This window comes from Microtus pennsylvanicus, chromosome 5 (genome assembly GCF_037038515.1).
Source record: "Microtus pennsylvanicus isolate mMicPen1 chromosome 5, mMicPen1.hap1, whole genome shotgun sequence".
Taxonomy (NCBI): Eukaryota; Metazoa; Chordata; class Mammalia; order Rodentia; family Cricetidae; genus Microtus; species Microtus pennsylvanicus.
Window position 1 is genome coordinate 68371455 of NC_134583.1, and position 24558 is coordinate 68396012.

The 24558-nt window shown below is 51.6% G+C and overlaps 3 protein-coding genes across 3 annotated transcripts; 1 reads left to right on the forward strand and 2 right to left on the reverse strand.

The window, feature by feature from the left end:
* Nucleotides 1–1498: 1498 nt before the first annotated feature.
* Nucleotides 1499–13008, reverse strand: Tbc1d10b (TBC1 domain family member 10B). Its single transcript, XM_075972329.1, has 9 exons — nt 11967–13008; nt 8866–8965; nt 8481–8588; nt 8276–8382; nt 4108–4222; nt 3917–3982; nt 3539–3728; nt 3085–3239; nt 1499–2999 (listed from the first exon to the last, which is right to left on the reverse strand). Exons 1-9 carry the CDS (start codon nt 12866–12868, stop codon nt 2337–2339), a joined length of 2406 nt encoding a protein of 801 aa, XP_075828444.1. The 5' UTR covers nt 12869–13008; the 3' UTR covers nt 1499–2336.
* A 2761-nt stretch (nt 13009–15769) lies between these two features.
* On the forward strand, nt 15770–18402 carry Myl11 (myosin light chain 11). Its single transcript, XM_075972336.1, has 7 exons — nt 15770–15898; nt 17043–17135; nt 17341–17416; nt 17529–17633; nt 17724–17802; nt 18068–18116; nt 18206–18402. The coding sequence occupies exons 1-7, from the start codon at nt 15896–15898 to the stop codon at nt 18308–18310; spliced, it is 510 nt and encodes a 169-aa protein (XP_075828451.1). The 5' UTR covers nt 15770–15895; the 3' UTR covers nt 18311–18402.
* Nucleotides 18403–18560: 158 nt separating this feature from the next.
* Septin1 (septin 1) lies at nt 18561–22404 on the reverse strand. Its single transcript, XM_075972333.1, has 11 exons — nt 22271–22404; nt 22001–22091; nt 21819–21905; nt 21456–21579; nt 20753–20887; nt 20553–20670; nt 19905–20006; nt 19686–19785; nt 19327–19492; nt 19012–19102; nt 18561–18919 (listed from the first exon to the last, which is right to left on the reverse strand). Exons 1-11 carry the CDS (start codon nt 22271–22273, stop codon nt 18833–18835), a joined length of 1104 nt encoding a protein of 367 aa, XP_075828448.1. The 5' UTR covers nt 22274–22404; the 3' UTR covers nt 18561–18832.
* Nucleotides 22405–24558: the final 2154 nt, after the last annotated feature.

Below are 24558 nucleotides of genomic sequence, written 5' to 3' on the forward strand. Positions count from 1 at the left end.
AGTGACGTAGGCTCACGTGAACTCCCGTACCTGCCTCGCCCGCTTGAGGATGGCGGGAAGTGTTTATTATTCCTCTACAATGGAGGTTTTGCTAGGGACGTGGCGCTCTGTCTGCTTAAATAGGTGCCCAAGACCTGGATGGAGGGACAAAGCCGAGCGGAGGCTGTGGGTTCCAGTTTGACTTTATAGATAGGGTTCTTTGCTCCCAACAACATTCAATAGGAACCCTGCGTTCCAAACTTGACAGTCCCAGCACCAGGGAAACAGGCAGAATTATTGTCGCGAGATTAAGGCCAATCGGTGATACGTGAGACCGTCTCTTAAAAACAACAAACAAACAAAAACCCTTGCTTTTCTTCCTGAGTCCTATTTCTGATTGTCAGCACTTCGGCACTTTTCAAACCTAGCTTTTAGGACCCTGGGAGTCATTTGCCCCATGTCTTCCCTACTCAGTTCCTAGTTTTTGCAGTGGAACAGCCATAACAGGAAGTGGCACTGACATCGGCGCCTAGTATCCAGGCAGAAGTCCATAGCGCCCTGCTCTCTGGTTCACCCAGAAAAGTTCTTGAACCAGTTACCAAGTGAAGTCTACTCCGCCCCTTAGCAAACTGCCGAGGTGCTGGAAGCTGGCTCCTGCAAAGGTGGAGCCAGGTAAAATCTGGACAGCAGGTCTAGATCTGGAGCTCTTGGAAACACCTCCACCCCCAGGCAAGATAGCTCAGGTGATCCTGCAGTAGCTGAATGAGGGCGGCCAGATGGACCACACCTTTCCCCTGCAGGATTTTCTCCATTCTGAATCACGACGAAATTTTTTTGGAAGTGTATCCTCAGTTTCTTCCATGGACACAGAACACAGGTCCTAGACCAGGAGGGCATCTTGCTACACAGAAAGGATCCTGAAACACCAGCTCTTAGCACTGCTGTTTCATCCCGGAGGGAACTTCCTCTTCTACCTAGAGATCACACACCCCTGAGCCTCATCCTGCTGAGAACTGCCTGCCATGAGGAGCTCCACCTTAGGACCAGAGGACCCCATCCCTTTACTATCCTGACTCCTGGGTAGAATCTGGGGTGGCCGATGACACTACAAGGTAGCCACAGAAAACAAGAATTGGATGATTGGTTGTGTGCACCTGCAGAGATGAACTGAAGACAGCTAGTCCACCCTAGAAGCCCAGTACCAGGAAGTGCACCAAGCTGCTGACCAAGAACCTGAAGACTGGCTCTGCAGTCCCCGTAGCCCTCCTTCAGCTTCCGGGAGTGCACAAGCATGTTGGAAAGGGGATCTCAGTGCTCTGAGCTGTGCAGAGGGCCCCAGGAAGCCAGTGATAGTGGAGGCAGCAAATCCCAAGCAAAGCTGAGGCAGGAGCTGGACCGCTACGCTTGGGTAGTCTAGATGTACCTGCTAAGGTCAGAATGAGAATGGAGACTCAGACCTTCTTCCTGGCTCCCTCCCCTTACCCCAAAGCCCTCTTTAAATAACAAGGCAGGAGACAGATCCAGGTATAACAGCAGGTTCTTTTTCCGGTTCCTCAAAGCGCCACAAAACCGCCACTGGGATGGGGACCAAGACAGAAGAGAATGTAAACATTGGGTTCCACCCCCTGTACTCAAGGGAAGACCCTTACTCAGAGAGGGGCTTGAAGGCTGGAAAGGAACAAAGTGAAAGACAGGCTTCCTAATGAAGCGGCAGAGAGGCTTGAGCGTACAAAGCAAGTGGGTTAGGAGGGAGAGCAGGACACAGGTGGGAAGGAAATGGAGGACAATTGTACGTCCCCTTAAATAAACTGGAGTACAGGAGCACTGTGGAACACAGGTCAGAGCACCCCACCCCAGGCCAACCTGACCTTCTGTACATAATTACAACACAAGGATATCCAGGAGAGAAAAAATAGCCTTGGCCCCCAGTGGGGTGACAGGCAGGGCCCCAAAACAGGAAAAGGAACCTAGCTCCACCATCTAAGGGAAGCCGCTGGAGTGTAAGAATCTGCAACTGCTAACTGTCATTGCCAGAGTCACCCTGTGGTGACAAAAGGCAAATTCAGACAGTGCCCCAGAAGGAGTCCCGTAGGAGTGACAGAGACCCAAGCTGAGCCTAACTGGACGAAAGAGTCTCCAGACTTGGTCACTGCTACCCTAGGAAATATAACTGTCCCATGCACTGTGGCTGTCCAGGCCATGTAGGGATCAGCAGCTGGCAAGGAGTCAGGGGAATCAAGCCACTTTCCTCAGAAAAAGGAAGAGCCTGCCAAGGGAGCTGGGAGAACACCCCTGCTAGGTCTGCTCTTGACTGAGGAAAAAGGAAGAGGGCCATGTCATCCAGACCCAGCAAGAGGTCAGAAGTAAGCATCCTGCCGGGCTTCAGCTGCTGACCTGTCTCCACCATCATGGGGTGCTGGAGGCCCATCTGCCTTTTGACGCAAGGAAAGTTTCCGGCCTTGGCCTTTCTTCTCTTGTTTCTGCCGCTCCTTCTCCTGCTTCTGCTGTTCCTTCTCTTGTTCCTTTTCCCATTTTTGCCGCTCTTTTTCCTGTCTTTGCTGCTCCTTCTCTCGCTCTTTCTCCTGTTTCTGCCGTTCTTTCTCCTGTTTCTGCCGCTCTTTCTCCTGTTTCTGCCGCTCTTTCTCCTGCCGCCGGGTCTCCTTACTGGTGCCTAGTGGGGTGCTGTTGCCAGTGGGTGAAGGAAGGGATGGGTGTAGTCCCTCAGCAGTGACGACAGCCCCAGGAACAGGGCCAGCACTAGCCCTGCGGACAGGAGGTGGTGGGGAAGGAGCCCCTCCAGCTGCCCGGGAGCCTCTGCTCTTAAGACTAGGGAGGCTGAGGAGGCTGGAGGAAGGGCCCAGGGGTGGCTGCTGCCGCCTGCGCTCCTCATGGATAGCTCGGGAGCCATGTAGTCGCCGTGAGGGCCGATACTGCAGCTCTCCCCTAGTTTCCCGCCACTTCTTCAGCTGGGTTGCATTCTCCCGCTCAATCAATGCTTCTGTCACTGGGAGGTTGGTTACCTAGACAGAAGACACGGGAGCCAGAGTATAGATGGGTTTGGATATGGGCTGAAGAGACCAAGGTGTGCTGAGGCTCAAGGCCTACCTCATGCACCAGGAAGTCCTCCTGCATACACTGTGGTGGCAGGTTTCGAAGCTGCTCCATGGTTTCATACATGCCTTGACAGGAGCGCAGCTTTTCCACAGAACCCAATGTGTGTCGCAGCAAGACAAGAGCCACTCGGAAGATGATCTTAACGCCTACAGGGTCAGAGAGGGGCACAAAGAGATCAGGTCCAGGATCTTAGCCTTTCTCATATAGGAAAGACAGCCCCTGTTGCTGTTAACTGCCCACCTTATAGGTGAAGAAAGTTGCTATAGGTTGCAGGTTTCTTAGAGGGCAAACAGACTCTAGGTTTGTGGCTTGAATCAAGATGGGTCCTGTTTTCCCTGTTAGTAGATTGCTTATTATAAAGCCTAAGCCCAACAATACTTTTGTCCATGGGCCACCAGTAATGTGACAAATCCTAGCCCCCGAGCCTAGGCAGCCACTGAAATACCTTCACAGAAAAACATGTCCCAGACACGCAGCACTGAAGCCCACGGGAGGGTGCGAGCAAAGATGCACATGAACCATTCTGTCATGTAGAGCACAGGGTCAATGCGCTGCCGCCGAAGGTGCCGATGTGCCAGTGGGGAAGCCCGGCGCAGGAGCGCAAAAAAGATCTCTCCATCCAATTGAATGGCCTCCTAGAAGTGGTGGGAAGAGCCATTAGAAATGGGTCTGGCTTGCTATGTTCCCCTAGGTACAATCAAACCTAAGAGGGTGTCTTAACCTCAGTGGTAGAGGAACGGAAGGACAAATGAGGCAAGGCAAGGACCTATGGCAGCCTTGGGGAAGGTCACAGCCCCAGGGCACCCAGCTTCCAGACACTCACCAGCCCTGCACTGTAGTAACCTGGGAGGTACTTGTCGCAGATCTGTACCAGGCACCAAAAGGCTTGCTAAGAAGGGCAAGAACAAGGAGGCAGGGATGGGGCCTGAGAAGCAGGGAGTAGGCAGCTCTCCCATCACCATGGTATGCCAAGATCTTATCACCCCCACCCCAACCAGGTCCACATATGCTGACCTCCGCAGGCATGTGCATGAGCAGCACAGCAGCCACTGGGGCCTGGGCCTGACAGTAGCCCTCGTCAGGCCTGTAGATGGTATAGGCCTTCAGGATTCGGTACAGGTCCTGTTGCCTAAGGGGAGTGCAGAAGATGGCAATCATCAAACCTGCCCCTGCCCCTGGATCAGAACTCTCCTACAAGTTCCAAGCTAATCTGAGATCTTTACTACCACTTAGCCATCTACCTTCCCAGACCTGCGTACCAGAGGCTCAGCAAAGCATTCTAGGTCCTAGCCTTTCATCCTTGGCTGCATACCCCATAAGCTTCCTACCCATTTCCTCCTTGACCTACAACCACCCCCAAAGCAATCATGGTCATTTTCTCCAGGAACTTATCAATAACCACAATATTAGCCCTTCTCTGGAAGCAAGTGTGTTTAAACCCAGGACAGTCAATCAAGAGGGTTATCTGTTTCACTGGATTTTATCAGACCTCTTAGCATATCCAGTAGTCCTGGTTCTTAAAGGCCAGGAAACCAGCTGTACCCCACTTCTTACTCTTATCTCTACACTGAACCAGATCTGTGTCCTAGCCTTCTTTTCTTTGCTGAGTTCCTTCATATCTGATATTTCCATCTACTCCAAAACAGCTTCTAAAAGGGTAGCCACCAAGTCTGAGCCATACCATATCACGAACTTCATGGACACCTGTTTTTTCCCCACTCCACAGCTACTTCCTTCTCTGACCTCTATCTCTTGTCCCAAAGTATCTATTAACCTTCCAGATCTCTCTGCTTCCAGTCATACTGCTAATACTGCTTACATTAGCACCACCCCAAATCCAGTCATTCATATGCGACCATTTATATCTTATCTGCAACTACATCACTATTACTTTAAAAATTTGAGGTGGGGTTTCATGTAGCCCTTGTTCTAACCTGATCCTGAATTTCCGATCGTCCTACTGACCTCTCTCCAGTACCAGGACTAAAGGTGTGCACCATCACACTTGTTTCCTGTGGGGCTCAGAGTCACTCAGAACCATGTATACTAGACAAGCATACTACTGAATGAGCTGTGTCCCACCCCTATTTACTTATTTTGGTATTTAATTCTCAAAATACAAACGAAATAACATATTTGACAATGCTGATTATTTTACGTAATAAAAGTAGCCCATATTGAACTAACACTAACAAAATACTGGGGGCTGGAGAGACGGCTCAGTAGTTAAGAGCACTTTTTGCTCTTGCAAAGGACCCAAGTTCAGCTCCCAGTACCCACATACATGGTGACTCACAACCATCTGTAACTCCAGTTCCAGATGGTCCCGCACCTCTTCTGACATCCTGTGGTACCAGGCACACAAAAATGTAGCCTCGACCATATCCACCCCTCCGCCTATGACGAGATCCCAGCCTTTTTTTCAGCTATTAGTGTGCCATCTTTTCTGCTTCATCCGTTTTTCTATTAAATCATTAAATCAGCCTAGTAATAATCTGTTTTTTAAGTCTTTATTTCTTTTGCAGTGCTAGGTTTGAACCCAGTGCCTTGTGCATGCTAGGCAAGCAAGCACTCTAGCACTGAGCTACATGTCCAGGCCTGCTGTCTCTTATTTTTACTCACTGAAGTTGTGAGGCTTGTGAGCCACCTCACCGGCTCTCACTTGTTGTGTCCCTTAATCCCACTCTCCTCTCCAAAGAACAAACTCTTCCTTTCCTTACCTTGTCAGCCAGGGTGCTCTAGAAAACACTCTCACTGTCTCCTGTGCTCTTCTTCCTCCTACACTTTTGGCAGGCACTTGCCTACTGTTCCCCACAAAACTGCCTTCATCAGATCATTAATAAGCCTGCTGTAGGGCTCACACCTTTAACCCCAGGACGGGAGAGGCTGAGGCAGGAAGATTTTCAGAACTGCAAGACTGTCTCAAAAAAAGTCACTACTGGGGGCTGGAGAGATGGCTCAGAGGTTAAGAGCACTGACTGCTCTTCCAGAGGTCCTGAGTTCAATTCCCAGCAACCACATACTGGCTCACAACCATCTATAATGAGATCTGGTACCCACTTCTGGCATACAAACATGCATGGAAGGAATGTTGTATACATAATAAATAAATAAATCTTTAAAAAAAAAAGTCACTACTGACTTACATAGTGTTACATCCAAGTTAGTTCTCAGATTTGGATTTACTCATCCCTCAGCACCATTTCCTGAAGTGGATTCTCAAGGCTATTTTTCACATTGCTTTAGAAGTGAGGCTCTCCTCTTCTCTCTGTAGCTTCGAGTCCTAAATGCCCTCTCTGTAATTTTTTCATCGTCTCATTCCCAACACCAACACACTGGTACTTCAGGGCTCAAGTCTTGCTTGTTTAGCCTTTTTTTTTTTTTTTGAGACAGGTTTCACTATGCATGCCTGGCTGGTCTAAAACTCACAGGGATTCACCTGCCTCTGCCTACCCAGTACTGGAATTAAAATAAAAGTGTGCACCACCACACTAGGTCACACCTTCCTTTTGAGCTATACTTGAAGCTTTGTGATCACATCGAGTCCCCTGTGAGTCTAATCTCTCCATAAGCACACTTTCAATCCCTATTTATTCCCAATATAAACTCTTTCCCTGAAATCCAGACTTATAATATAGTGGGTACCCAACCTGCCTACATTCCCTGGATGTCCAATAAACAAGGCCCTCCTAGCCGCCTTTAATTCCAGCACTCCAGGAAGCAGAGGCAGGCAGATCTCTGTGAGTTCAAGGCCAGCCTGGTCTACAAGAACTAGTTCCAGGACAGGCACCAAAGCTACAGAAAAACCCTGTCTCAAAACAAACAAATGAACAAAAAACAACCCCCCTCCTACTTTGCTACAGTCTTACTCTAGTCAAACTGTCCTGGAACTCAAGATGTATGTTAGGCTGACCTTAAAGTCATGACAATCCTCCTGCCTCAGGTTCCTAAGTATTGATTTTATGCCCAGCCCCCACCCCAACCCACAAAAGTCCACCTGAGACTGCAGGCATGAGCTACCAAGCCTGACTCTAAAACTTCTGACATAACCCAAACCCCCTTTCCCCGCACCTCTCTGGTCTTGACTAGTAGGTAGCATGTCTGTCATACCTTCTGTCTCCACAGGCTCTCCATTCTCCCTTTTTTTTTTTAGATTTATTTATTTATTATGTATACAACATTCCTTCCACATATGCTTGCATGCCAGAAGAGGACACCAGATCTCATTATAGATGGCTGTGAGCCACCATGTGGTTGCTGGGAATTGAACTCAGGACCTCTGGAAGAGCAGACAATGCTCTTAACCTCTGAGCCATCTCGCTAGCCCTCCATTCTCCGTTAGTGTGCTAAAGTCCTCTCCACTACCTCATGTACAACATACTTTCCTTCATGTGGGACTGCCTATTCCCACAGGAAGACAGTTTGGGGGTTTGGGGTCATTGCAGCCATCTGTGACTGGAATAGTGCCTGACAGAGTAGTACTCAATTTTTATTTGTTAAACGATGATCATTTATTTAAGCTAGACATGGCAGTACATACCTATCTATAATCCCAGCATTTGGGTGGCAGAGATAGATAGATCTGATTTTTGAAGCCAGTATGATCTATATAGTCAGACCCTACCTCAAAGAAAAAACAAATAAATATATAATACTGTTTTTATATTACATAAAGAAAAATGTTCATCTAGGACTGAGAATGTAGCTCGGTGGTAGAACACTTGCCTAACGTGAGCTCCAACACAGCAGAAAGGTCACCTTGTATACTAATAAGGAGTGATACCTGTATTTCATCTTGACGAAGCTTAACCTACAGAACAAAAATCCAAGTGCCTTGGCTTTTAGTGATCTGGCCCAAACTTCCAGATTCAGCACTACAGAACCCCACTATCCAGACACTGCTTATAGAGTTCCTATGAAGGAAAACCCTGCCCTGCCCTAGCCCCAACTATCTTTCAAAACCCAGCACAAATAGAACCTCAATAGTCCTTGATGTGCTACACAAAGACCCGCATTAGACTCTTCCTCATCAGACACTTCTTTTATCACTACTTGATACTCAATCGATTGTCAATCACTCCTCTAAGAGCCCTAGAGAGCAAGAATTGCTTGGACCAAGCCTTGTATCTACCCAGAACCTTCCACAGATGTCTGCTTACTGACCCACATAGTTAGCTCTTACCCATGCCCTCCTCGAGCAGCAAACATTTCATGGAAAGGGAACTGGCGATGTAAGTCCTTCTCAATCACATCCAGCCACTTGGGGTCCCCAGGGGCCCGTTCCAGCTCCTACAATGGGACAGCAGGGGTTACCTCAGAATCCAGGAGAACTGAGTTCTCCTGCAAAGACAGTGCCATGTGTCCCCAGACCTCAGAGTTGCACAAACCTCAAACTTGCCCGGGTTCTGCTCCAGGAGTTCCTTGCTATTAGACAGGTACTGCCAGGCCTTGGCTCTGAGAGAAGAGGGGATCCCTTTCCGGCAGCGCAGTTTTACCTAAGGCAGAGTAGCATCAGGGATGACAGCTTCAGGACTGGAATATTCTCCAAGCTTTCCCCACTAGCCATCAGGTTCCCAGAGACATTCCTCCCACGTGCCAGCTGTGACAAAGCTGGACCTGGCCTGGCTACAGTTTAAAGCTCCTCCCAAGGCTCAGCACCACTGATCTTCAATGTGTTAGGAGGGCAGATATTATTAGTTTCCTGGGCTTTCCATCAGCATTGCCCCTCCCCCACCCTTGCACATTGTCCAACCCACCACACAGCCCTCAAACCTTCTGGAAACGCCGTGACAGCCACTTATCCCAGTTATTGAACATTTCCAGCCATTTGAGCTCCCGTTGCCGAGCCACATCCACAGGAATAGAGCTCTCTCTGCAGAGTCAGGGTAAGTATGGAAGACGTCAGTGGGCTACTGGGGAAACTGAGCCAGCCAGCTGCCTCAGGCTCAACTGAGAAACTAGAAATTGTGCCATCCAGATGTCTGAATAGTTGGCCATCCAAAGCCTTGTCCGCCACACTTTAAGGACTTCCTTCTCTACTAGATCTTTACACACAGAATTTAAATCCCATTTCTGACACATCCAATTTTGGTAATACTGAAGATACATTCTGGCTAGTGACGCAGTTCAGTGGTACTGTGCTTATCTTGCATGTCAAAGGCCCTAAATTCAGTCCTAGCATTGCAAAAATAACAGTATTTAAACTTAAGCCACATTTTTGTATTAAATCTGGATCTAAGTTGTAGTTTTACCATTTATTCATTGTGTGACCTTGAGAAAGTCACTTAATTTTCCTAAGCCTCAATTTCCTCATTTGTAAGGTAGAGAAAATAACAATATCTACCTGAAAGATAGATTGTTATAGCAGGGGGCTCAGTCAGTACTCGTAATGACCTTACGAGATTTCTTAGACCATCCGTGACTTCCTCTCCTCTTTACAACCTCCCCAGATTCCCAAGCAAATGAACTCTCTTGCCCTGGTACTGTTCTGTCAGCTCCATGTTCAAGGTGCCCCCATCTGTCTGGCAATGGTTGGCTACTTACAAGAACCAGTTCCAGGAGAATGAAATGGAAGTGCAAGAATAGGTTTTAGAAATTCCACAGACTAAGTCAAGACCCATTTCTGTCTCTTAGAGCTGGAAGTCCTAACGTGTGTAACCTGGGGGTCGTCCTCAGCTATAAACGGGATGCCACTATCTACAGTTATGAGAACTAATAAGAAAAATGCAAAGTTAGGCATTGGTGGTGCAGGTCTTTTAACCCTAGCACTTGGGAGACAGAGGCAGGTGGGGTCTCTGTGAGTTCGAAGCCAGCCTGGTCTACAAAGAGAGTTTCAGGACAGCCAGAGCTGTTACACAGAAAAACCCTGTCTCGAAAAACAAAACAACAAAAAAAGAGCATAAAAAGACTGTTAAATAGGAGCTTCTTGTATATTGATTTATTTTGAGCTAGGCTTTCCCTAAATCAGTTCCACTCTCAGAGGTGGGAAGATGAAGGTGCCTTCCTGTCCTTAGGAACACTGCAGCTTACAAACGGAGGAATGGCTGGAGAGAAAGCTCAGCTCTAAGAAACTGGATGTTCTTGCAGAGAACCAGGGTCCAGTTCCCAGCACCCACATGGCAGCTAAGGAAGGTCTGCAGAAAACATAGTTTAGAGGACCTGAAGCTCTGTGTCTCCCCGGGCACTACAAGCACATGATGCACGCCGTGTGCAGACACACATGCAGGTGAAACACTACATACATAAACACTGATCAAACCAAAACAGAAAGGGGAGCCACGTCCACTCTGACACGAGAAATGCAATGATAAAAACTCACACAAGCGTTAGTATTATGAGCACAGCAGGTATCAGCGGAAGGCTTCCTGGAGGAAAGGCCATCAGAAGTGTACCAGAAGGAGCAAAGAAAAAGGAGGAAGAGAAGGGGAAGAAGGGCGTCCCTGGCAGGTGAAGAGGCCTGAATAATCCACTACTAATTTAGTACAGAGCCTGGCAGATTGGCGCTGAGACCAAAGTGGCTGGCATGGCTGGGCAGTACGGTGCCAGTGTGAAGGCTGAAGAGTGTGGACTTTACCCTGTAAGAGAAAGTGTTCATGCTAATGTATTACAATCAGCCTTGCCACAGAGGTAATTCCTCTGGCATGGAAGACAGACTCTAAAGTGACAAAGTTACAAAAAGAGAAATAGCACCCAGCACAGTGCCTGACATAGGAGCAATATTCTAAAACTGAATTTGACCCAAGTTCCTCTGACTAATACTGAGCAATGTCCACTACTCACACAGATCCACGCTATTTGAGGGAGGCAACTCAAGTGTGCTCGTTTTGTGTCTTATGAGTTGAAAAGAGTGCAGGAGAAAGGATCGGCATCAAACTTCAGTCAGAGTTCCACCTGTGCCCAATCAAGTTTTCTGAGTTTGCTTAGCTTCTAAGCCCTGCCTAGATTACTCCCAGCCATCTTCCTGACTGACAGGCTCCTCAGCAGAAGTCTCACATCCAGGTGCTCACAAAACCCTCTGGTCTCTAGGCTTAACCCAAGCAACTGTACTGAAACCAACAGTTTAGGCATTCCCTCCAGATGAGTGCCTTCAAAGTACTACTTGAGTCTGCTCAGCACAGGCCTGGCTCCAGCGTCCCCAGGCGATGCTCTGGGCTGAGCTAACCAGGTTACTGACCAGCAGCAGGTTAAGGGAGCACAGAAACAATGGTAGGATCCAGAGAGGGGGAAGGAAGAAGGCAGAGTGATCACACCCCCACCTTAGGAGTGACTCAGGCCCCTCCCTGGAAGGAACTAGGAAAGCTCGACTAGGGCAGGGGAGATGAGGAAATGGGGAAGAGGCCACCCCCACCCCTTGCCTTCAGTGAAAAGACAAGCCTGCCCTGTCCCAGAAGCCCTGCCTTCAGGGCCTCCCCTCCATCAACCAGACTTCCTCACCCCACCATTCTGCCTGCTGCTTTTCTGAAGGCGCCTGCATCCTTCCTGCCCTCAGGGACCCAAGATCTTTACAGAACCCTGGTCCAACCAATCTTCCAGAGTATCTGACCTTTTAGTAATGGTTTCATACCAAGCAGCGAGTAGCTTCGCTGCTTAGCAGGTATCATCTCGCTCAACCCTTCAGTTCACAGGGGAAACCGAGGCACAGGGACAGGGGCGCCACTAGCTCAAGGACACTGGCCTAGGCAAGGTCTAGACTTAAACCCACATAGGTGACTGTCTTCATCCCGGACTCTGAAGCCACAGGCACACCAGGATGCTCTGGGCACTACAGCTCCTGCTAATGACTCCCTGAGGCGGGCCTGGCCAGGGGCATCACTTCCCTTCCCCCCACCCCAGTTTCCACAGGCAGCCCCATGGAGTGCCCACCGTGTACTCACAGGCTGCCCGAGTACTGGCTGCCCCCAAGGAAACCATACTTGTCCGTCTTGCGCAGGGCCAGCCCATTTATCTCCGAGTCTGAACCCATGGAGCTCACATCATCCGCCAAGGACTCCAAGGTCCCGGACATGAGGCTCACGGAATCCAAGTAGCTCAGGGAGTCCGGGGCCTGCCCTCGAGGCCCAGAGATGCCAGGTCCGAGGCTGGACGTGGAGCCCAGGTCTTGAAAGTTTTCAACAGGCTCCGGAGCTGGGGTCACCGTCACCACAGCCACCGGAGCCTCACCCGTCCCGGGAGGACCTGGGACAGGCCCCGAGGGGTCCTCGGGCGCCGGCCCTGCGGATGCTGATGTAGCAGCCCCATGTCCACCTGTCACCTGTCCTGCTCCACCCGATGCAGTCACTCCTGAAGCCACTGTGGTTCCCGGCTTGGGGGCAAGCGGGGGTTTGGCAGTCAGGGCTCCAGGCGCCGTTCTGGAAGGGGTCCGAGTTGGAGTCCCTGGTCCTGGGACGGGCGAGGCTCGAGCCTCTTCCGTCTTCGGAGCGTCTGCTCCCGAAGCCAAGGCCACCGAGGTCTCCGCTCCTGCCTCTGTCGCCGGTGCAGGGGATTCTTGCGTCTTCGCGGCTTCGGGTGAGGCCTCCAGGGTCAGCACCACCAGCGTGCTGCCCGTGGCCGTCGCGGCCGTCGTGGCCGTGGTCTGTGCCGACCCTGGAAGCCAGGCGGGCTGAGCCTCCCCGGGGACCACCAGGTCGACGGGAGCAGAAGTGGCCGTAGTCACTGGAGGTCCCGGTGCCACCACTAGTACCGGCCCGGCCCGGGAGCCCCGGGGCGGAGGCGAAGGGGCAGCGGAGGCGCCGTGACGGCGCGGCGGGGCCACCAGGGGCGCCGGGCCCGTCTCCATAGCCGTGGGCCGCCCCTCACATCCCCCCGCCGCGGAGGCCGCAGAAGGCGCCGCCCCTCAGGCCGCCCGGAGCAGCCCGCCCGGGCTGCAGAGAGGGCGAAGGGCGCGGCTCGGCGCGCGCCGGGGGCGGGGCGGGACCGGGCGGCAGGCGGCGGGCGGCGCGCGCAGGCGGGGCAGGGGTCGGGGGCGCTCGCGCCGGGGTCTCCCGGCCTCTCACCCTGCTCGCGCGCTCGCGCCGCCCCCTCCCAGCGAGGGGCCGGCTGCCGACGACGCGCCTGCGCAGACGCCGAGGCGCCGCCAGAGTCTCACCGGACTACGCCTGCGCGAGGGAAGGCCCTCTCGCGCCCCCCTTTTTTCTTTTCTCCCGCCCCCTCCAAAGGACCTGGACAGATAATAGGAGAGAGAAAACTGGGTTCCTGCCAATCGCTGGGAGGGTGGGTGGGGTTGGAGGCGGGAAGAGGGTGGGTAGTCTAGAAAGAGGAAATGAAGAAGGCGGAGGCAGGACGAAGAAAATGGGCAATAGGAAAAAGGGACCCTGAGCCTCCTGGCCAATGAACACTGCTGAAGTGTGAGTGATCGCGGAAGGGCGGGGAATGAGGCTGGGGCTGGGCAGTAAGAGGTAGGGCCTAGGACCTCTTAGCCAATAGAAACGGAAAAAAGGGAACCAATGAAAAAAGGGCCGGGCGGTCAACTTGACCTACGGCCATGTCTATTCATGTACTGACAGCATCAACAGTCAATAGGAAGAGCTAAAGAATTCTTCGACTTCCTGAGATGGTCAGGAAGGAATGACACCTAGAGAGAGGCGGGCTGAACTTGTGCTTAACTTATCAGCCAATGACTGCCTTTCTTCATTTTGCAAAAGGGTAGGAAGAATAGCAAATGGTAGCTTCGAGGGGCAGGGTGCTGCCAGCAGGCGGTGCCAGAGCAAGAATAGTCAGTGACAACCAGAGACAAGCGCGAGAGGAGGTGACAGCTGGGGACATCTCTGAGAAGGAGCCTGGAGCATCATCGCTGCGGCTCCTAGCCAATAAGAGTTCCGCGCTGGCCTTCTTGGGTTTCCAAAAGGGCCTCCATTCATTCAGGTTCTGAACTGCACCACAAACCTAGTGCCCTCATCCAGCACTCTCCACCGTGGTGCCTCTAATTAGACTATAGTCAGCCTCTTCTAAAAGGCTCGTTTCTCTGAATTCCCTACTTCAGGCAGGAATCCCGGACCAGGTTTCTCTAAGTTCTCATACATAAATTGAGCTACTCCCCTGAACGCTGCGATTTCTCAAACCTTATCCCTCTGAATGCTGCTTCATTCTGAGGCGGGAGGGGAGGGGTGTTTCCATATCAGAACCCAAATCTGTGAATCCTCAGTACCTTGAACCCTCCATATCTATATTCCTGTTCTTTGAAGGATTCAAGAACCAAGCCCTGTCGTTATCACATCGCTTTAGAACTCAGTGTCGACTAACCTAGACTCCAATTTCATGAGCCCTCAAGGTTGCCCTCAGACCAAAATCATAAAGATCAGACCTTATGAGCACTGACCTTCCAGCTTCCCCTGGCCTCTGTTCTCTTGAGCCCCCAAATGAACACAGCATCTACACTCTGAAATTCTCCTGAGCCCTGCTCTCCACTTCCCACTTCCCCCTAGCTTTTGAGTTGTGAGGCTCCCCAGTCTTGCTGGCTCACTCCCCCACTCCCAACTCAAGCCCAGACCCTGTAATGACCTGTCGGGTCTTTTTCTCCACTTCCCCACCTTCCACCTGATTCAAGTTTACTGAGCATGCCCCCTGGCCCATTCCCTTTTTAGAGTCTTTCTCGCCTCCCGGAACCCACTAATGAGTGGGCTCCTCCATGACGTAGACCCCCACGGTACCCATATAAGGCAAAACAGCTGCCAACTAAAGCGGGGGGGGGCTTGCAGGAGGCCAAGGGCAGCTGCTAAGTTTAGGGTGGCTCCTTCTCTCTTCTTAGAGACAACAGGTGGCTAGGCCCCAGTGCCCAGAAAAGAAAATGTCTTAGTGGCATTGGCATGGACTGGAGGAGGGGAGGGAGGAGACACATTCCTCAGGACATCAGGTCCTAAAGGGAGCAGGAGATGGGTGTCACTGCCAACCTGGGGTTTCCTCTGCTGCTGTTGCCCTAGACCTCCATTGCATGGAGGAGAATGTGGCACTGGGGCCCAGAACTTTATGAGAAGGGACCTCAAAGTCACAAAGTCAGCCAAACTAGTTCTTTCCCAGGAAGGAGAAGTCACTGGCTGTGCTACCTAGGGAGAAGGTGACAGCTAGCACTTCCTTCTTGGGGCCTTTGTCACTTCTCTTCTGAGGTCCAGCCTCGAGTCTTCAACCCTTCCCAAGTTCACCAGCATCTCTGCTTGTCATTGAACACCCCGCAGTATCTGGTGGCCAACCCTGAACATCTAGCCCCATCACAATTCTGGTGAACCTAACAGCCGACCTTTCACTGTCCCGACCTTTGCCCATGTGCTGTGCCTTATGTCTTGCATGTCTGACCACCAGCCCTCACCTGAATCACTTCCTTAACTTTTCACTGAGTTCTGTTACTGCCATCACTTGCTTACTTACTAAAGCGAACCCACAAAGTCAAGTACATTGTAGGTCTGCATTAAATGCTCACTAAGTTTGGATCTGAGCCACCCCACTTAGGGGCCCAAGGTCTGGTTCTTTTCCCTCAGAACTATAGATTGGTGGGGCCTCTCTGATTTCTGGCACAATCCAGTCCCCTTTGGGGAGAAAGAACATCTCTTTCTGTCTATCCTAATGAGACTTGCATCCCAAGACTTACTCCCTCCTCCCTTTCTGGGCTCCAGCTGCTGCAAGCCTCCAAGAAAGGAGAGGCCCCTGAGCCGGGCTATTTTAGTATCTGGGGTGGGTATCCGCAGGGCTAAGGTTACCATGGTATGTTAAGGGCTGTGGGGACAGGACTATATAACCCCAGAAAAGCTGCCCCAAGCAGATCCTCTGCCTTTTCCAGCAGGAGCCACTGCCTTGCCCCCAGGAGATCTAAGATATGGTGAGTGTGTATCCCCAGCCACAGTCCAAAGCCACTAACTCAGGGTAGCCTCACCCTTCAAAAAGAAAAACAAGTTGGTGTTTCTCAGTCCAACTACAGGTGAGGTATGGATGGTCTCTCAGCACCAGAGTGGAGCAGAGGGTGCAGGGGCTGAAGGACTCAGTCAAGGACAGCATGCTTGGATGGTCACCCGTGGGAAGTGGGGGGTCAGAGCCGCTCAAAGTCTGCTCCATCCTTTCTGTACTCATCTCTAAAGTCCTCAGGCCAGTGAGATGATCCCACTCCCATCTGATAAGTGAGAAGTAGAGATTCAGATAGGGACAGGGAATAGATTAAGCTAGCAGGTATGAGCGCCAAGTTAGCAGACTGAGAGTCCTGAGAAGGGTGCTTGTTGGACAGGATGAAGGGACCCGGGAGCTATAGCTGGGATGTAAGAGATACAGACAAAACGAGCCCTCTTAGCCAAGATGCACCAAAAAAGAGAAAGAGAGTTTAGAAAAAAGGACTCAAAGAACTCTGAATCTGATCAGGCATGGTGGTATACGGCCATAATTCCAGCTGTTTCCAAGACTGAGGGAGTAGGATCACCTGGGTCCTGGAGTTCTAGACCAGCCTGAGCAACATGAGGAGACCTGGTCTCAAAAGAAAAAGAAAAAAGAAAGACAGGGAAGGAGGAGCTGGGGGTGGTGATGAATGTCTTTAATCTCAAGACTCAGGAGAATTAGATGCCTCTCTGCGAGGTCAGGAGAGTCAAGGTCTACGCAATGAGCTCCGGGGCTAACTAGTGAGACCAATGTCTTTTTTTTTCCTTTGTGGTTTAATCTGCCTGCTTCTGTTGGAATTAGCCCGCACCTGATTTAAGAAAAAGAGGGGGGTGGGAATGTAACTCAGTGACTGGTAGTGCTTGACTGGCCACCGAATAAAATCAGACCTGGCCGCCTAGGATGCTGACCCTGGTAACTGCACTTGGAGGTCGAGACGGAGGTAAGCAAACAGAAGGTCAGGTTATCCTCAGCCAAGTAGCAAGTCTAGGGGCTACCGTATGAGACCCAGCCTTTAACAACAACAGAAGTCTGGTCTACCTCCCAGGAGGGAGGTACAGGAACTGCTGGCGATCGCTCCTTCTCAACCTCTACCCTCACAGGCACCCAAGAAGGCCAAGAGAAGGGCAGCAGCAGAAGGGAGCTCCAATGTCTTCTCCATGTTCGACCAGACTCAGATCCAGGAGTTCAAGGAGGTGAGCAAGGGAAGCTAAGAAAAGTCCCCATCCCCCACCCCCAGAAAGTGCACCTGTTGAGGGGAGGTTTAGAATTCCTCCCCTCCCTGTGAAGGGTGGAGGGGGTCAGCTGGCTGAGAGCCAAAATCTGATCTGCCTGGGGCAGCACTGCTGAAGCCTCGGGCCCATTCCTGGCTTCACCTGTCCCCACCCCTACCCTCCACAGGCTTTTACTGTAATTGACCAGAACCGAGATGGCATTATCGACAAGGAGGATCTCCGGGACACCTTTGCAGCCATGGGTGAGCCCCCTACTCCCGCCCATAGACAGTGAAAGCTATGGAAGCTGAGGGGACTCCAGTGGCTTCTGGTCCCCAGCACCCAGCTCCAATCCCTGCTGCTCACCCCGTTCAGGCCGTCTCAATGTGAAGAATGAGGAACTCGACGCCATGATGAAGGAAGCCAGTGGGCCCATCAACTTCACTGTCTTCCTGACCATGTTTGGGGAGAAGCTGAAGGGTTAGTAAAATGTCCTCGGTTCAAGGCCCTAGTTCCATCTTCCCAGACCTCCAGGGGCTCGCTGAACTCATGTGTCCTCTGACCCTTCAGGTGCGGACCCTGAGGATGTGATCACCGGAGCCTTCAAGGTCCTGGACCCAGAGGGCAAGGGCACCATCAAGAAGCAGTTGTGAGTGGCCCCCTTCAATAGCTCCTTAGGTTCCTATGTCAGAGCTCGAGGTGGGCGGAATGAGAGAACAGCAAGGACTGGGCGACAGGTTGCATTTTCACAGCGACTAAGGAGAGAAACTTGAGACAGGAGGTCACAGCATTTGGGAGAGAGCCAGACTAAAAAGAGCCACCCTGGTTTCAGCGAAGAATGGGGTAACAGGAAGGAAATGAGAGGGGACAGGATTTATAAACCCAATCTCACCTCCCAAATGTCACCTTCTCAGCCTGGAAGAGTTGCTCACAACACAGTGTGACAGATTTTCCCAGGAGGAGGTGAGTTGGGGAGGGCCTGGGAAGAGGGAGGACTCGGGCTGTGGAAGTTTGAGGACCGCTCCTAAACTTACTCCTACACCTTCCCACAGATCAAGAACATGTGGGCAGCCTTCCCTCCAGATGTGGGCGGCAACGTAGACTACAAGAACATCTGCTATGTCATCACACACGGTGACGCTAAGGACCAGGAATAGGGAACCCAAGGTCTCAGAAGACCTACACAGGCATCTAGCCTCCCCAACTCTCACCCGACCCCCAATAAAACTCAACTGGTCTTTGTTTCTTATTGGTGGCAACTTCATTTTGTTTAAGCGCGAACTCCGGCGGGAGGTTGAAGCACCGCCCAGCAAGACAGGAGTGGCTAACAATGGACTAACTAGAAGCCAGAAGGCCCGCAGCGGGCAGCCCCATTCCTGCTGGGAAGAAGACTCGGGCAGCTCAGGGTGGGGTGGGGTAAGCAATTTTTATTAGACGGAGAACTTAGAGAAACAGGGATACTCTAAGTGGAACAGGCCTTCAGGAGTCGGAGGGCGGCTCAGAACAGCGCGGAGGGCGGAGTTGGGCGGGGCTACAAACTTTCGGATTGGAGGGACCTGTTTCAAGTGCAAAGGCGGACCTATCCTCTAGGTCTCTGGATTGGACACCGGACAGTCTAGAGCCCGACGGGACCGGAGATTGGCGGTGAGCAGATGCTAGGTTGGGCGGCGGTGAGGATCTCACAGAGAGTCTGACTGCTCGCCCTGAGCCTGGCTCTGCTGCATCTGAGCTTGCATCTTCTCCAGCATTTCTTGCATGCGGCGCAGCTGTGCGGAGCAAGATTACAAGCAGTAGGACCGGGCAAGACCGGAATGGGATCTAGGTAGCTGATTAGAGGGAAAGAGATGTGTTTGCTCACCTCTTCGTCTTTCTCGCGAATCAACTTCTCAGTGTCGGCTAGAGGCAGTATGGGCAGTGGGATCTCCGTGGCACTCTGCCGGGAAAGCTTGCTAGAAATGGAGTGGGGGGGGGGGGGCAGAAAACAGGAACCAGATCTGAAGTTGTGGGGGCGAATTCTGGGTGTAGGAGGCGGGGCCTCGTCCCTGAGGTTAGGGACGGAGTGGGAGAGGCTTAATTGGACCTGGAGGCGGGGTTAAACCTGGTAGCAGGACCAGTCAGGAAGGCTTACCCAAAGGGTGGCACCCTGGAAGCGCTAAAGTAGCCCGGCTCTCACCTGCGGCTGGTTCGGTCCCGGGCCCCAGGTCGAGCCAGACTCTGTAGGCAGCGAGCCCGATAGCCCTCGTAGAGCAGATCGTGGGTCACCTCTTTCAAGTCCTGAAGGTGGGTCTGTACCAGCATCCGCCTCAGGTTTAGGAAATCGCAGTGATGTGGATTCTCCACTAGAGGGCGGACCAGGTAGCTTTCCGTCAAACTCCACCCTTAGGCTCTTCCCTCTGGGAGTACCTCGCTGTTGCGCCCCGAAGACCCCTCTTGTGGCTTCTAGAAACTCAGGACTAGAGCCCACCTCCTGTTTCACACACGCACGCAGACTAAGCTCCCTGCTGCTCTCAACGCAAGCAAGCCTGGCCTTACCTTCCACGGTACCCCAGGAGTAGCGGCGTCCCCTCACTGGTCGGGTTCCGCCATCCCTCACCACTTCACATGAACCAACCACCGCGAAAGGGATGCTTCCCTAGAGGGAAAGAAGTCAGGAGTCACGTTGGCTCCTCCTGGGTATAGACCTGTTTCCCAAAGCTTTCATCTCCACTTCTGCTTTCTGTTTCTCTGTCCCTCCACGTCCTCCAGTCAAACCTTCATCTCTTCGTTCTGCTTCTTGAATTCTTCATCCTCATCAGAGTCACATTCTGGGAACTGGTAGATGTTGATCTCCTCCTCCTTCAACTGGTCCCGGATCTCAGGGCGGACAGAGGGGGAAACTGAGGTGTGACCAACCGACGTGGCATGGCCAGAGACAGTGAGGTACAGAGATACTGGGCAGTCAGGGAGAAAGAAAGACGTGAAGAACGGATGGTGGGGGTTGGCCACACAAGATGACCAAAACCAAACCCTCAGACACAGGGTAGTGAGAAATTCAGAAAGACAGGACAGACATCAAAAACCCGGAAGTGGGACAGGGGAGAGCACTGTAAAGACAGCGGACCGGGAATAGTCACTACCACAGGACCAAAGAGCTGCCAGGAGTTGTGAGCATCCCCTTTCCCTCAGCCAGGTCCTAGCCAAGTATCTAGTTCCAGGGCTGTATAGTCATTCTGTTCAGAGCTGTTAGGGACATGGCTGCTTGGAGCAGGTGCATACACCCTTTCCTCATACCCCCTCCCCAAGTCTAGCCTAGTAACTCCTGCTTTGAAAGGCCACCCCAAGGTCAAGAAAGTCATCAGAGGTGAGGTTCAGACACTACTTTGTTTTCACTTGGTGCTAAAGGTCAGGCCCCACCCATACCTTCTGCTTGAGAACCTGAGTTTCCCTAGGCATCAGGGCATCTGCTTTGCCAATGACTGGGATAACATTGACCTTCTCATGCACTGCCCGGAGGAAAGCCACATCCAGGGGGCGGAGCCTGCAGCAGGGATTGATGGGTGTTCAGTTCCACAGTGCAGAGGTTTATCCAGCCTCCCCAACCCCCAGGGTGCCCTCCAGACCCTCTGCCGAAGGGTGAGATGAAGTAGAGGCAGCAGTGGACTCTGGAGTCCTGGATGTTTTTCCTGTTGAGGCCGCTCTCATCCCTGAGGTATTGCTCAAACTGCTCCTCAATGAATCGGACCACGGGCAGCCAGCTGGAGTGTGGGGAGAAGGGGTAGCATCTAAGATCACAGGACAGGGAACAGAACAAAGCTAACCAGGTCTGTGGGGCAGAAAGTAATTTCTTTGCTTCCAACCGAAGCCATTGGGCAACTGACAGGAGCATGGTTGAGACATCAAGAAAGGAGGTGGCTCCACACCTGTAATCCCAGCACTCAGGAAGCTGAGGCAGGAGAATTGCCACATTTGGGACCAACATGGCCTACATAGGGAGTTCCAGGCCAGCCTGGGCTAATGTGACACCTTCCCAAAAAAGCAAAAACAAGCAACTGGAAAAAAAAAAAAGCACTGAACCAGCCATGCCTATGTCTGTAATCCTGGAAAGAGGACTTAGAGTTTGAGTTTGGGCCACATAGTAAATTTGAAGCCCCTGAGCTACATAGAGAAACCTTTCCTCAAAAGAGAAACACTGGACTTTTTGGGCCAGATTGTTTCCAGAAACAGATGCGTCCTTTTAGGTCAAGGACCCCTGACAAACCAGCCCACAACTGAGCCATAGCGGAAGAGAAGAGAAGCTTAGCTCTTCTCCGTTCCCCACCTCACCAGTCTGAGCAGTCCACAGAGTCCCCAAATCCCGGCGTGTCCACCAAGGTCAGCTTCACCTTGATGCCTCCCTCCTCGATCTCCACGCCCCGGCGCTCAATGGTCAGAGTTTGTGTGGTACGTGCTGGGGGTGCGGAGAAGTTGGCTGCATAAGCTCTAAAGCAGGACTCCGTACCTAGCTCTGCAGCTGCACCCCCGCCCCCACCCCCAATGTGTATTTCAGGGGAGGAAACATTCTCAGAAAACCAGACGGACAGAAAAAGAATGCAGTCTGATGACGCAGGAAGAGCCAGGGACACCAGCGATAGAAGACCAGGACAGCAGCAGGGTGGGGAAGCCCATGGGGGGGGGCGCAGATCTTACCACTGGCATCGGGCACCTGCCGATCTTCGTAGAGGTTGGTGAGGAACAAGCTGTTGATGAGAGTGGATTTCCCGAGGCCTGACTCGCCTATGAACACGACAGACCTACTAGTCAGATGGGAGGGCGGCCAGGATCTCCGGAGTACATCACTACCCCCGGGTCTCTCTCCAGAACCCACAGACCTGCCACCATGAGTGTGAAGTCAAACCCCTTCTTGACAGACTTGCGGTGCAGCTGGTTGGGGAGGGCAGCAAAACCCACATATTCCTTGTCCTGTGGGGGTAAAGGAAGAAGAGATGAGACTCCTGGACATGGCAAGAAGTGCCCCGTATCACCTGAGCCCCAAAGCTAGGAAGCCAGCTTGCGGCTTGCTGTGGTTCACTTTGCTTTGGGGATCCCCATGAGAGGGGACTGAGCCCCAGACGTCTAGATTCCTGGACCCAAGAACTCACCATGGCTCTGTTGGTTGTCGCTGCACCTGGTATTGCTCCCCACTTCCTCTGGTGGGGCAGGAAGTTCAATATATCAAACAAGGCTGGGGGTGGGGTGGTGGGCAGTGCAGGAAGCTGAGCTGCTCAAAGAGAGGTGAGAAACCCATGCTGCATTCTCTTTCTTTTCATTCAAAGATTTTATTTTTAATTACTTGGGGAGTGGAGGCCAGAGCAAGGCATTGAATCCCAGGACCTGGAGTCACAGGTAGCTGTGATCTGCCTAAGGTAGAAAATAGAAACTGAAGTCAGGTCCTCTGCTAGAGCAGTACGTGCTTCCAATGGCTGAGCCACCTCTACAGTCCCAAGCATCTTTTCTCTTATCTCCGTATAGAAGCCCTTTCATTTTCCACGTCTTTATGCCAAGCCCCAAAGCGGCCCCATCGTCATGGTGAGAGGCAGATGGAACATGAGCAGAAAGGAAGGAAGCAAGATGTTCTCCTTAGTGAGTCTGGTAAGGGATTGACAAGATGATCTAAAAAAAAAAATCCCCAGGGTGTACAAACAACAAAAAAAGATAATAGGGTTGGGGCCAACAGTTTCCCAGGTCAGGCAATGGAGTCCTTCTGAGGGGTGGCAGTGCTGGACTGGACTTGGGTACTGCCAGGCTGAATCCCCACTACACTCCAGTTCCCTAGAGTTGGGATGTCTTGAGACAGAGTCTTGCCATCTACCCAGGCTGGCCTCGAATTTCCATGCCACCCTTGACATCCTAAGTGTTAGGATTCCAGGCTGGTGCCACTATTACCTTGATTGCGGCTCTTTTGTTTTGTTTTTGAGACCGGGTCTCCTGTAGACCAGGTTAGCCTCAAGCTCACTTTGTGGTAGTCTAAGATGACCTTCAGCTCTTGAGCCACCTGGCCTCTGGGTCCCGAGTGCTGGGGATTACAGGTGTGTAGTACCACAGCTGGCATCTTGTCACAAGTATCAGAAACCCAGAACTCACCCTGTAGACCACCTGCCTCTGCCTCCCAAGTGCTAGGATTAAAGATGTGTGCCTGGCGTGGATGGCATTCATATTCAAGTCACCACACCAGGTGGGCACCCATCCGACTACTGACCTCAGGACCAGCCCTAACAGGTGAACGATTGTTCAGTGAAATCTCCCCCAGATGTTTCTATTTTAACTATCTAGTACTTTCCTCAGGCCCCCAGTGCCCACATTAGCTTAGCTGTCTGTGTCTGATGCCCTGGCTAAACTCTGGGGACGGGACTATGTCTTTTGAATTTTTACATTCACATTCTACAGGCTTCACAACACTTGATTTGTTAGGTGCAGGTGCAAATGCATGCGCCCACGCACATACATACACACACAAAAGAGTAAATAGGACTGGAGAGGTGGCTCAGGGAGTAAGAGCATTGGTTACTCTTTGATAGGAGCAGGGTTCAATTCCCAGCACCCACATGGCTCACAGCTGTCTGTAACTCCTGTTCAAGAAGATCTGATACCCTCACACGGACATCCTTGCAAGCAAAACACCAATGTATATAAAATAAAAATAAATCTTACAAATGAGTAGACGAAGTTAAGCAGAATCAAGATCAGAAGTCTGTAAACATAAACAAAGATCCTTGCTTTAGGGTTAGAAAGAAGACCCAGGAAATTTAGATTTGCCACAGACTCGCTGTGTGGCCTCAGGCAAGACATTTGACCTCTCTAACTCTAGGTCCTCAGGGTAGAATGAAGTGCACCCGCATCAGCGTGTTGTCAGGACCGCCCTGGGTTTCCCATGACCTGGGCTTTAGATCTGTTCTGAGAACAAACTGCAAACGTTTGAACTGGGTGACTTGGGGCATGTAAATGAACTCCTCTGGGCCCTTCAAACTCTTAGGGTCTACACGATCTGGACCCTGTTCACTCTCCACTTTAACCCTAGTCTAGGGTCTCCCTCTGTAGCCCAAGATGGCCTAGAACCTTCTGTCCTCTTGTCTCAACCTGGGACTACACTGTCCACTCTAGCCTGGCTTCTCTCTTTGGACTTTACTTATTCTGCTCCTTTAGCCTCTGCTATGGGCTGAACTTTATGATTCTGCTCCCCTCCCCCATTTATGCACTGAAGCCCTATGTGACCATATCTGCACATAGAGCCTGGAAGGAGGTAATTAAGTGTGGCTTAATCCTCCTTATAAGAGGAAAAACCCACTCCTCCCGCCTCCTGTACAGAGAAAAGGCGTAGTAAGGATACATCAGGAAGGGGACCAAGGAGTGGGCCTCACTGTTGTTTTTCATTACATACCATGGCTGCCCC

What these genes read in the sequence shown, in the direction of transcription:
- Septin1 (XM_075972333.1), bottom strand. An exon ending in CTCAGGTTCTCAAGCAGAAG is followed by an intron (nt 20,007 to 20,552) that starts GTATGGGTGGGG and finishes GTCCGCCCTGAG; the next exon opens with ATCCGGGACCAGTTGAAGGA. An exon ending in TTCGCGAGAAAGACGAAGAG is followed by an intron (nt 18,920 to 19,011) that starts GTGAGCAAACAC and finishes TGCTCCGCACAG; the next exon opens with CTGCGCCGCATGCAAGAAAT.
- Tbc1d10b (XM_075972329.1), bottom strand. Translation starts at nt 12,868, where the DNA reads ATGGAGACGGGCCCGGCGCCCCTGGTGGCCCCGCCGCGCCGTCACGGC. An exon ending in AGAACCCGGGCAAGTTTGAG is followed by an intron (nt 8,383 to 8,480) that starts GTTTGTGCAACT and finishes GTCCCATTGTAG; the next exon opens with GAGCTGGAACGGGCCCCTGG. An exon ending in TCATGCACATGCCTGCGGAG is followed by an intron (nt 3,983 to 4,107) that starts GTCAGCATATGT and finishes TGCCCTTCTTAG; the next exon opens with CAAGCCTTTTGGTGCCTGGT.
- Myl11 (XM_075972336.1), top strand. An exon ending in GGACACCTTTGCAGCCATGG is followed by an intron (nt 17,417 to 17,528) that starts GTGAGCCCCCTA and finishes CACCCCGTTCAG; the next exon opens with GCCGTCTCAATGTGAAGAAT. An exon ending in GGCACCATCAAGAAGCAGTT is followed by an intron (nt 17,803 to 18,067) that starts GTGAGTGGCCCC and finishes TCACCTTCTCAG; the next exon opens with CCTGGAAGAGTTGCTCACAA.